This window comes from Penaeus japonicus, unplaced genomic scaffold (genome assembly GCF_977035675.1).
Source record: "Penaeus japonicus unplaced genomic scaffold, GWHDUDI00000001_assembly GWHDUDI00000039, whole genome shotgun sequence".
Lineage (NCBI taxonomy): Eukaryota > Metazoa > Arthropoda > Malacostraca > Decapoda > Penaeidae > Penaeus > Penaeus japonicus.
The window spans coordinates 13,846,616-13,859,115 of NW_028234441.1; the positions used below are offsets into that span (position 1 = coordinate 13,846,616).

General features: G+C 36.8%; 2 protein-coding genes across 2 annotated transcripts in view; one reads left to right on the forward strand and one right to left on the reverse strand.

Annotated features, from left to right (window-relative positions):
• The first annotated feature begins 1,055 nt into the window (after window positions 1-1,055).
• LOC122258086 (WD repeat-containing protein 55) lies at window positions 1,056-7,579 on the forward strand. Its single transcript, XM_043023805.2, has 8 exons — window positions 1,056-1,148; window positions 3,359-3,772; window positions 4,033-4,068; window positions 4,407-4,588; window positions 5,107-5,524; window positions 5,759-5,973; window positions 6,139-6,319; window positions 6,687-7,579. The coding sequence occupies exons 1-8, from the start codon at window positions 1,119-1,121 to the stop codon at window positions 6,840-6,842; spliced, it is 1,632 nt and encodes a 543-aa protein (XP_042879739.2). The 5' UTR covers window positions 1,056-1,118; the 3' UTR covers window positions 6,843-7,579.
• A 3,688-nt stretch (window positions 7,580-11,267) lies between these two features.
• LOC122258091 (inactive fucosyltransferase B-like) overlaps window positions 11,268-12,500 on the reverse strand; it is a 17,928-nt gene continuing 16,695 nt past the window's right edge. The window contains exon 3 of the mRNA XM_043023811.2: window positions 11,268-12,500. This exon is cut by the window's right edge and continues 88 nt beyond it. Within this exon, the coding sequence (XP_042879745.2) occupies window positions 12,294-12,500 (207 nt within the window). The 3' untranslated portion in view covers window positions 11,268-12,293.

The following is a 12,500-nucleotide window of genomic DNA, read 5'->3' on the forward strand; positions in this document are numbered from 1 at the left end:
AAACAATAGAAATAAGAATGAAAATAATAACAACGAATGTATTATGATAATGATAGTAATAATAATGATTATGATGATAAGAATTACAAAAAATAATGAGGATAATAACAAAAAGAGCAATAACAATAATAATAACGGCGATGATAATACTAATAATAAAAATGATAATAGCATTAATGATAATAACGATAACAATAACAGTAATAATAGTTATAGTAATAGTAGAAGTAATCATATAATGATGATATTAGTAATGATCAATGATAATGAAGAAAGTGGTGATGATGATAGTAATGCTAATAGTAATAACAATAATGATGATAGTAATGATAAAAATAATAATGATGATGATGATTGTAACAAAAACAAATAATGATGTTAATAAAGATAATGATATAATAATATTGATGATAATAATTATAATTATGATAATTATGATAATGATAATGTTTGTACTGATATCAATAATAGTAGTAATAATGGAAATGAAAATAATGATGATAATAACAATAGTGATAGTTAATATAAAAAAAATACTAATGTCAATATCAAATTATTTAAAAATAAATCATAATATTGATATTTATAATATTAATAATGATAATGATGATAATGATAAAAATACTAATAATGGAATGATGATAATATGATAATGACAATACCAATGATAACAACGGCTTCTACAAAAATAACAACGAGAAGTAATCTCTATCGTCCTTAACATATTTTTGTGTTAACCTCTTTTGAGAGTGAAATTGAATATCCAATCTGAGTAAATATTAAAGATATACCTCAATGGATCTACATCTTTCAAATCATCGGCCATATTTATATCAGTTAGCCCTGAAATCTACCAATTTTCTCTAAAGCTGCTGAAACTATGATAGCCTCCATCACTATCATGAAAAACTATATTCTAAATAAAGCTTTCATTATATACACAAATATTACCATATCGTTCAGTTTTTTCCTTATACTAAAAGAATAGATAAGTAAATAATTTTTACATAAGTTTGTGCTTAAAATTGCCCATTTTCTCTGAACTCCTAGTCAAAGAAAACGGCGGCCCACGTGAAGCCTCATGGAGTGTAAACAACGTCTGTGATCAGTGGACAGTGATGAAAATGAGGTCTTTTATTCCAAATATCGTGAGTAATTGTCACAAGTGTGATTTCTAAGTATATATGCGACGCATATCCACCACATGGATCCTGGGTCGATCTATTTTTCAGCCTGTAATGGGAGAGGAGAGTGATTTTAGGAAGGGGGTCAGGACAGTGTGGGTTTGAATCGAGGTTGATTTGCCTCCCTTTTTATTAACGTGTTATTTGTGAAATTGAGAGTGTTAGGGGTTATTTTGGGTGTTTTTGGAATAATTTAGGAGGTATTATTTGGCTGATATGTCCATAATGATTGCTACGAAGAGGGACTATGAGACCAGGCCATACCAGATTGAAGGAAAATTCTTGTGGAATTTTCTAATCTCTGCCCCAAGAGATGATACATTTGCAGTAAAAAGAAAATTTAAAACATTCATCTCTCGAGCAAGGACTCTAGTTGTCACTTCAATAATAACCTGTTGATAGGCATCATCAACACATACGGAAAATGCTAATTCAGAGACATTATTAGGGTTGGGTCCACCCTAAGAGTCAGAGGCAGATCTAAGATGTGAAAATGGTTCAGATAGGGTTTGGAGCGGGTAGATTTATGGATGCCAAGCACCGAAGCGTTGCTATCTCGAGGGATTTTTAGTATTTTGTAAGTGTTTTCAAAGCATTTTGGAGTAATATGTTTTTACACTGTGACCTAAATTACTGACATATTTCTGCTTATCAAATGTTCATCTGTTGTTGGGTTGCTATGTGCCACACTACGAACCATGATTGGGATTGGGACGTGTGATGATTTGTAGACCAGGCAGGGGGTCAAGGAGCACCAAGGTATAAGAGTGGAACCCCTAGATATTGTATGTGCTTGAAGACTTTTGATTTATCAATTATTAGTATTTTTTTTTCTTTTTTTTCACCTAACAATGCCCATGATATTCATTTAGCCTTTCCTTAGTATCAGTGTCAATATTATTGGTATAGTATCTTTGCAGTGGCAATCATTGCTGGACTTTTTCAAAATTTGACAAGCCATTTACTTTTTCTAACTAAAATGATCTAAAAGTGAGGGTTTAGGTAGACTGTAGTTGTAGAACTAGTGTTATTAAAGCTATAAAACTCCATGCTGTCAAGTGACCACCCAGCATTCGGGCCAACCCTTGCCGTTGCATGTATTCTTTCACATACTACCTAAACTTATTTTGTTAAAGAGAAATTATTAGACATTTTTGAAGTTCCCAATTCTTAGTCCATACTATTTCTATGTCGAATTTTGAGTGAGAGAGAGTTAGAGTGAGAGTGAGAGTGAGAGTGAGAGTGAGAGTGAGAGTGATTGTAAGTGTGTGTGTGAGAGAGAGAGAGAGAGAGATGTAACAGAAGCCATTATCTCATTGCGGACTGGGAGCCTAACGACCTAACTGGCACTCAAGATTGGCAGTTTACAACGCTGGTGGCACTGGCTAAAATTATAGGGATGGGGAAAGTGTTTTCTCCACCCTCCAGGTAACACAGACTAGCCCAAATAATATTTTTCCATATATCTATCACAAAATGTGGCTTTAAGCTGACTTTGGAACCCTGTCGCTCTGGTGGTAGCACTGTTACAGCCATAATACTTCTTGACTTTGTGCATGTTTCAACTGCATGCAGATCCTGATGTCGTATCACGTATACATTGACACCTGTCTTTTAAGACTAATCGGTGCCATTATGTATATCATGACATCCATACTCACTCAGTGGGTTAATGTATCTATAGAATAGAGTAAGAGAGTGATATACTGATAGATTATTCTTTTATAAGTTTGACCACAATAATTAATAATTATTCTAGATATTAACCCACTCACGACGGGGGCATTCCAGCCTTGAATGTCACAATGCTGGGGCTTTCGAGCGCTTAAGCCTAAATCAATTAAATGGCTGGCACAATATTGTGCCGCCCGGCCACTGGGCTTTTGAATGAGCGGTACAGTAGTGTACCACCCGTCCAGAGAGGGTTAATGTATTAGATGTAGTTAATTTCTTTCATGTCCTACTGCTATGAATTAGCAGTAGTGTTCAAGTTATGATGTACAGATCCAAAACTTCTCATTTCTAATTGATGTTCAATAAGGTCGGAAGGGTAATATATGAAACCAAATTGGATGGTGGAAAAAAAGAACACTTGAGTTATTAAACCTCAGAAAGAGTAAATGTCCAGAGACCCAGCTTACATATGAAGCCTTTTTTTCCCTTGTGTCTTACAGGAGGACCCAGCTGATTCAGATGAATCCAGTGATGAAATTCCCCCAGGTGGTGTGTTTCCCCTGGGGGGAATACAGGCCGCGGATGATGACGAAGATGAAGATGAGGGCAATGACATTTCCAACGATGAAGATAATGCTGATGCAGACTCCAATGACGAAGTGGATGGCAGCGAAGATCGGCCTGAAGTAGTCCCGAATGGAGTGGAAAACGGCAGTGAAGATAATGCTGAAGTTGAGACCAATGGGCATGCTCATGACTCCAGTGAAGAGCTTGAAAATGACAGTGATGCCAATGACAGTGACAACGAGGAAGAGGATGATGATGATGATGACGATGAAGACCACGACGTTGAGGATGATGACAATGATGATATGGACCACGTGGATGACAGTGACATTGATGATGATGAAGAGGTATGGTCACTGCTGATTACATGTGACTGTAGTGATTTTTATGTTTAGTTGATGTATTCATGAGTCATTGTGTTTTGTGAGAGGGAGAAAATTTGATTTTGCTCTATAGGCTGTTGATTAAAATTGAACTGAAAGGGCAACCAACTTCTAATATTTCTTTTATTAATTTAGTTATATTGATTGTTATTCAGAATGAAGATTTTGTTTTATTATCTGGTATATATTTGGTATAATTCATATCTTATGTTTTTCTTTTACAGGACTTTGTAGAGATGGAAAGTGACTCAGAGGGAGATGTAAGTCATTTGAAAGTATTCTTTAATTTGAATTTATGATATTGGAAAAAAAAAAATCATCAGGTTCACCATTTCACCGTAGTTGAATATAATCTAATATGAATATGAAATGAAGCACTTTCGCTGTAAGAAAGGTTTATTTCATCTTTCTGAACATGTTTCTTTTAATTTTCGTTTATGCAATACTCTGTCTGGTTTTGTGTTTTGATATTATGCTCACCACAACTCCTGCTGTCAATTTACCACAGCCATCATAGAGCTGTTTTAACTCCAAAATTCAAGACCATTTTGAAAGACCTCCTCTTCTCTTGAAGACTCATTTTTCCTTCCCTCTCCAGTTAGACAGCGACTCCAGTGCAGGGGAAGACGCGACGATGGAAAGCCTGTTTGGCATTCAGCCGAACGTCAAGGAAGTTAATGCTCCCCCAGACTACGAGGCCAAGTCGGGCATTGTGGGTCTGTCTTTCCATCCAAAGCGCGATCTCATCTCTGCAGCCACCATGGATGGGGACGCTATAGTGTAAGCTGGCTTGTGTGTTGGTGTTTTTGTGGGAGTCTGGTTGCCTGGGGTGGAGGGTGGGGGTGGCAGTGAAGATGAAGGTGGGAGGGTGTGGAGGGTGGGGATGGCAGTGAAGGTGAAGGTGGGAGGGTGTGAGGGTGTGGAGGGTGGGGGTGGCAGTGAAGGTGAAGGTGGGAGGGTGTGAGGGTGTGGAGGGTGGGGATGGCAGTGAAGGTGAAGGTGGGAAGGTGTGAGGTGTGAGGGTAAAGGTGAGGGTGAGGGTGAGGATATGGGTGTGGGTGTGAGTTAACCCATTGACACTGGATGGTATATACACATGTGAAAAGGGTGAGTTTTAGAACAAGGATGATTTATACAAGAAGAAAAATTATTTATTAGGTTAGTTAGGTAGACAAGACTGAAGTAAACAAGGGAGTTAATGAGAATAAGATAGAAAGGAAAGCTAAAGGACATAAACTGTTAAATAGTAATCTGAAGCATCATTGGACACAAATGATACAATGATCTTATCTTTACAGTTATGAGTACAGCCTGGAAGGTGTAAACGAGGTTGCAAAATTCTCACACCACAAGGAGCCATGCAGAGCTGTCAGTTACAGCGAAGATGGAAAGACTTTGTATACCATAAGCAAAGACGGTTCATTGGCTTTAGTTGATATCCAGAATGCATCTATTAAGCATCACTTCAAAGAGGCTCATGAGTCTCCAGTATACAGCTTTGTTTCCATCACTGATAAAATGTGTGCAACGGGAGATGACGATGGCACAGTCAAGATATGGGACCTGAGGACAAAAAAATCTGTGCTTGATTTCAAGTGCGGAGAAGGGACGGTATCTTCCTTGATCACAGACGACTACAAGAAATATGTTTGTGCATCACTGGTTGATGGGTCTGTAGCAGGATTCAATATCAAAGGAAAGCGGTTGGAAGTGCAGGTTAGTTTACTCTGTGCTTTCTGTAACTTTTTTGTCTTCACTTGTTTGATTTAATGACCTGGTTAGTTCTCTTTCTACCTTTTCATAATATGCAGTTAAGATTTGCAGTTCAGCATGGCAAAGGGTGTTAAGATGTCTGTATGTGTAACAGTCATCAAAAGACTTAGAAAATGATCAGTTCCTATTTCTGAAGAAAAGCATAATGTAATTGTGTGTTGTGCTTTAATCCAACAGTCAGAGTACTACGATTCTGGGTTAAATGCCATGGCCCTTGTGCGTGATCAGTCAAAATTGGTCGTTGGTTCAGAAGAAGGAACGTTCTTCATATTCAACTGGGGAGACTTTGGCTACCATGTTGACAGGTTTTGTGGAGTCAAGGAAGAAATCCACTGCATTCTGCCACTTGCGGACAAGTTACTATTGGCAGGATATGACGATGGAAACATCAGGTATAGTTATTATATTATACTTGTGTTACTACTGGTTGAGAAGAATATTTACACTTTTGTTGTGTTTATTCTGTTTACATTCTTATGTATAACCAATTCATATTTCTTTTGTGATTACTACCATCTGTTCATTTTGCTACAAGTTAACCTCGGCTTGTTTCCCAGGGCTATGCATCTTTATCCTCACCGTTTTGTGGGCATTATCGGTGAGCATCGGGATTTCGGTGTCAGCTGCCTGGTAAAGTCCAGAGACGGGAAGTACATAGCTTCCTGTTCAATGGATGGGCTTGTGCGATTTTGGAACATTGACTATCTGTACAGAAAGAAGATCAATCCAAGACAAAGGGTGAGGCTCCTTGTTATTCATCTTAATTATTCTCTCACTTATGCTATTTGATCCATCAATCAATAGAAAAGGATGATAGTTCATATTGCACCATTTTAGTTTACAAGTTGGAGTAGTTTGATATTTTTGAATGTCTGTTTCATGTGCCTTTGAAATTTTGCATACACTCTGCCTTGTTCTATTATATAACATAATCATCCTTTAACCCATTAGCAGCGGATGGCATAATTTGCTGCAAAGGCAAAGTCAGTCATAGACGCAGATGGCACCATGCCAGACAATGTAAACCAGCCATCCTACTGCACAAATATTTATTTAAAACTGCGACCAATGGGTTAACAGTGGAATTTTTTTTTTTGGTTTCCAGGGTAGTAAAGACAAAAGCCACATCAAGCTGCAGTCCTCGAGGCAGAGAAACCGCTGGGACTTCTACCGAGACTTGCCCAATGTAATGAAGTCAGACGATGAGGAAGGGCCGATCGCAGGTCCCAGTGAGCAGATGGAGGACTCCGATTCTGATTAAGTGTGATTTGGATTCTATCCATGGTGAGACGACTGGAAAAGACTTAGATTCACCTACTAAGTTATAAGGCATCATTTTGGGGATCGGCTTTTCCACACGGTTAATATACGACTTGGATTGTACTGTAATATTGTAAATATATTTCCAAAGCAGGTGAGTAGGTGTTGGAGGCAGATGATGGAAGATGTAGCTGTTGTTTTAAGTTTTTCAATAGGGAAAATATGATGGGGGTTTTAGGCATTTTAAAGAAAGGTGAACGTTTTTTTTTTCCAGTGCTGTAACACTAATGGCTATCTTATAAGATAATGCTATTACTCTAATGACTTAAAATTGTTGCTATCCTGGAATCCATTACACAGAAGAACAAAGACATTATGGTAACAGTTTGTGAAAATTATCCTAGAGTTACAGTATGTGGGTGGTATGGAGAAAGACATTTATTTGTATAGGAAATTCCTTATAGAACCAGATGTTTGGGATATTGTAATTGTTGAGGTGTGCAGCATTATGGAAGTTCAAGCACCATTAATTCCATGGTGCTATAAACAGGATTCTCTTTTATGAAGTAAACCCCAGATACGTAGAATTTGTAAGATGTTTTCCTAATAAAGATAGAATCATTAGTTGTACAGTTAAGTGAATGTAGTTTCAAGAGCATTCACTGAACATGTAAATTGTACATTGAACTTGAATCATGTAAATGTTTGTGTTTTTCTCTCATTTGAAAAAAAAGAAAATCACTTGGTTATCTTGATGCAACAATCCTTGCCTCCCTGTTCTCCCTAGATAGAATTGACAAAGTTGTCTGCGTACAAAAAAGTGTGCTTCTTGTGAAAAGCATCTTGCGACTAGCGCCAAGTTCAGTTACGGGAGAGGAGAATAAAAAGTTGAACTTCAGTATAGCTTGTAAAATAGAATGGCTGTGAATGAGAGATTTTTGTATTCTTATAGAAATTGGGAAGCTTGCATCAGAGTGCTATGTTAACTGTATTGTGAATATCATCATTATTTGTGATATTATTATTGGTATCATTATTGTTATTATCTTTATTATTTTTATTATTATTATTATTATTATTATTGTTATTATTCTTATTATTATTAATTAAATAATTAATTAATTAATTAATTTATTTATTAATTAATTGATTCTATTAAATTGATTTTTTATTAATGTTTTAAATATTTTTTGGGCAGTGTTAATGTTATTGTAAATTATTAATGGTAATGTTATCTTTAATGCTTCATTGTTAACATAATCATCATTGATAATTAGATTTTTTTTATATAGATTTTGGGATATCATATATTTGTCAGTATAATTTATTAATTTATTAATGTGTTTGTTATTGCAAATATTAATATCATCATTATTATCAAGTTGTTATCATTACCTCCAAAAAATAAATATGATTATTACTATCATTGTATATTTAATTATCAATGATACAGCCTACCCTCAATTTAACGGACTAGAAGGGGGAAACCTTGTCGATACAAACGGGGAATCCATAACCACCGCGTGGGCTATTTAATCCAGAACAAGCCGTTCCCCAAACGCAGGTTAGACCATCCTAAATGAAAGCCCTGAACGTGTAAAGAGGGTTTGCTCTTTATTTTCCATACTAGAAACTGCAGTGAATAAGAGTGGTGGCTGTGTCCTATAGTGTGCTCGGAAAATGGAGGGTAAGGGGGAGAACTTTATGCTTGATAAACCCTGCCTTTTTCTTGAACTAAAATGCTCTTGTCTCAAAAAAATTTTCTTCCCTCATATAAGCACCATCTGTTCCCACTCTGTTATAGCCATAAACCATAGCCATGCAGTTTAATGGTGACAGTCGGCAGAATGTAAAGGGATGGGGATTTTAACTTTCATAAGCAAGTTTCTTTGTAATGAGGCCCGTTATAGTGAGTGTAGACTGTATTATATATATATATATTTTTTTTCATATTTATACATCTCAAGGAATATTTAGGTGAATAATATATATATATATATGTGTGATATATATGTCACACATATATATGTATGTGTGATTTTTGTGAAAGTGACTGTATCCTAGACGTAGGTTTTGATAACATTGTATGAATGTGGATTTGTATTCCGTGTTGAAAATATTTATAATTAATATTAAATTGGGGTATTTTTATCATTTAGGAATTGCTTTTATATTCTCAGTGATTTTCTTTCACCATCAACCTTGCTTAATAATTTTGTTTGAATATGAATAGCATACTTTCTTAAAGGATACTCAGCGTCTTTTAAATGATACTGTACAATTTCTGCGTATCATTATAACCATTTCTACAAAGATCTGAACATTTCTGTGGAATAGTTTTCTTTTGTTGAATAATTTTTTTATTCATAAAAATTGCAATTTGATTTCCTCTTGGCTCATCATATCTGTGGAAATACTGTAAATAGATACATAAAGATGTTAAAATGAATATTTTATTTTTTATTTTTATCCTTTTTAGTTGAATATTGAATTAGGATATAATGCTGATGGTTTTCTTTTCCTTCTCTCTATTTATTGAGGAGATAAAGTTTCATGTTCACGAATTTCAGAGGATTTCTTCTTAGCTCTGTTTTGAAGGATTAAACTGCATAACAAGGGATTTTTTTAATGCTTGTACAAACACCAGTAATAATGAACATCAAACTTGGAAAGCCTATATAGACCTTTTTATGCTGTAAAATGTATTACATGTGAGCATATAGTTCAAATTTATGTAAATATAAATAATGAAGATGATAATGTTGGTAGTCTTGATCTGTTCTTGAATTGATGTGAAATATTTTTATTTTTTAATTTGATTTAATTTAATTTTTAAATTCAATTAACAGTCAATCACAGTTACAGCTTAGACTTACAAAGATAACACAGTAAATTGATCTTTATTTAGGCAGCAGCAAATAACTGAATGACTGGTTTGTACCCCAGTGGGTCAGTACCGGAGGCTAATCTGTTCCCCCTGAGAACCTGAGAACAAATACAAACCACTAAAGGCGGCACAAGGACCACGGTGTGGGGAAGATGACCTGTACTATGAACTCGGAGCACGGAATACCTCTGCCAGCATACCTCCTTTGAGTGCTACCACACTCTGTCTCTCTTGTAAATGTTGTTGATAAAAAAGAGAAATCTGAGACTACGAAATTGCAATAAATCAATATGTGTCATCCCATATAATCTCATTATTTTTTAACACAGTGTAAACTGCATAATGAACTCATATGGTGTCTGCACAACAAGTGTCAGGTCATGACAGCCTTCACATGTCATATCAGATGACTGATATACACCCCAAGATATTTCCATACCGTAAAATCGAGCATTACATTAAAAAGTCGTCAGAATTTCAGAGAGTTTGTACAGGATTTGGTAAGTAACCATGAGTGTAAATTAGCCAGGATAGCCACGTGCTTTCCCTGTTGCTGTTCACACGTTAATATAATCATGCTTACTTTCTCATCCTCGCTAGATCCTAGTGAGTTATTTATTTTTCAGTAATTGGATTATTCTGTCCTTATCTAGTAGAATAAAGAGAATAAGATTTAAAATACCTGCACATCCAACACACTTTTATATGGGGTGTATTATTTCTTTTAGTGATTGTTATGAGCCAATAAGAGATTGCAGATGATTATGAAACTGAAGAGAGTGTGAAAAGGAAGGTCAGTTTGTCACATCTACTCAGAGAATATGATAGAGTACACCTTTTACAGAACAAGTAGAGAGTGTACACACACACACACACACACACACACACACACACACACACACACACACACACACACACACACACACACACACACACACACTCACACAAACACTTTTTCTCCCTCTCTTTCTCGGTCTCTGTCTGTCTGTCTGTCTATCTGTCTGTCTGTCTGTCTGTCTGTCTCTGTCTCTGTCTCTGTCTCTGTCTCTGTCTCTGTCTCTGTCTCTGTCTCTGTCTCTGTCTCTGTCTCTGTCTCTGTCTGTCTCTGTCTCTGTCTCTGTCTCTGTCTCTGTCTCTGTCTCTGTCTCTGTCTCTGTCTCTGTCTCTGTCTCTGTCTCTGTCTCTGTCTCTGTCTCTGTCTCTGTCTCTGTCTCTGTCTCTGTCTCTGTCCCTGTCTCTGTCTCTGTCTCTGTCTCTGTCTCTGTCTCTGTCTCTGTCTCTGTCTCTGTCTCTGTCTCTGTCTCTGTCTCTGTCTCTGTCTCTGTCTCTGTCTCTGTCTCTGTCTCTGTCTCTGTCTCTGTCTCTGTCTCTGTCTCTGTCTCTGTCTCTGTCTCTGTCTCTCTCTCTCTCTCTCTCTCTCTCTCTCTCCCTCCCTCCCCCCCCCTCTCTATTTGTGGATCTACAGAACCAGGAATGTTTATTCTCAAGGTTATGAAATCCTTTGAATATATATTACATCAAAATTACATCTTAGTCAGATAAGATTAGATAAGATGAGTCAGCACTCATAGCTGGCAGAGGCCGGGCCGCCTTGAGCATATAGCCCGGGCGAAGCGACGTCTTCGCATATCTGTCTGAACTGAACTGAACTTAGTCTACACTATTAACACTAAAAAGAAAATTCACCATGAAACAGAACCAATATTGAAATCATGCATGCAACAAGGTTCTATTATATACCATGTTGAGTGAATGGAATATTAGATTTTTTAAGGACGTTTTTGGGCCATTGGATGCATGGTTGCATTCGTTGGCCAAGCTGGTGTTAGGACGGACATTCAATATGGCAAGAGTGGCACTCGCCGAAACGAAAGCCGGCCCCGGGCACCACCTTTTCCACGAAGGGGGAAGGGGGGGGGGGGTCCTAGATACAGGACAGAAATTTATAATATATCCTTAATATACTCCACTATAATTTTCTAAGGTGATTAGAAAATTATAGGAGGGAGATTCTTCTGCACGACAAAATATTTTTTGTTTCGTTTAATTAATCAGATTGTGATAACAATGAAACTCTATATTTAGTAGAATCGTTATATTTCTGCAGCTGAGCTGTAGGATATATTTATCGCTGTGTTTCGCTGTACATGTAATTAGGTTTTGATTCATAAGTCTTTTAACACATTTCCTGATGTTTGTGCATCTGTCAAAACAGACTTTCTACGTTAACGCATACATAACACATTTCAGTCTCGAAGTGTCCAGAAAGATGAATATCATTTGGTTTTATTTTTTTCGTCTTCCTGCTGCTGCATTCTTTATCATTTATGCCCTTGTTTTATGATTAATTCATTATATCTTAATATTTTAAATCCTTTCACCCCTTTATAAATCAAAGACCAATTTTTACATTTATTTAACCTTCGTTTTTGTTATGCATTACAGTAACCCCACAATGTTCCTAATTTACTATAAAACGATTTTTCTACTTATTCCCAAATTCGAATTTCCTCTCGTCTTTCGATGAATTACTTTCGATTCTCACTGTGTTGCTTTGCCCCTTTCTCAATTCCTTCTTGTTTTCCTTCCTGTTCCTGAGGCCTTCCTAGCTGTTCCCTGGCGTTCCTCGCTGTTCTTGAAGCGTTCCATCCATGTCGGGGACTGGCACTGGCGTTTCTTGTTCCAGTAGTCCCCGAGGCTGCCATAGGTCTTCGGAGTGCGGTCGTTGTAGTTGAGGGCTTCGCAGATGCGGCAGTAGTGGTAGACGGGCGC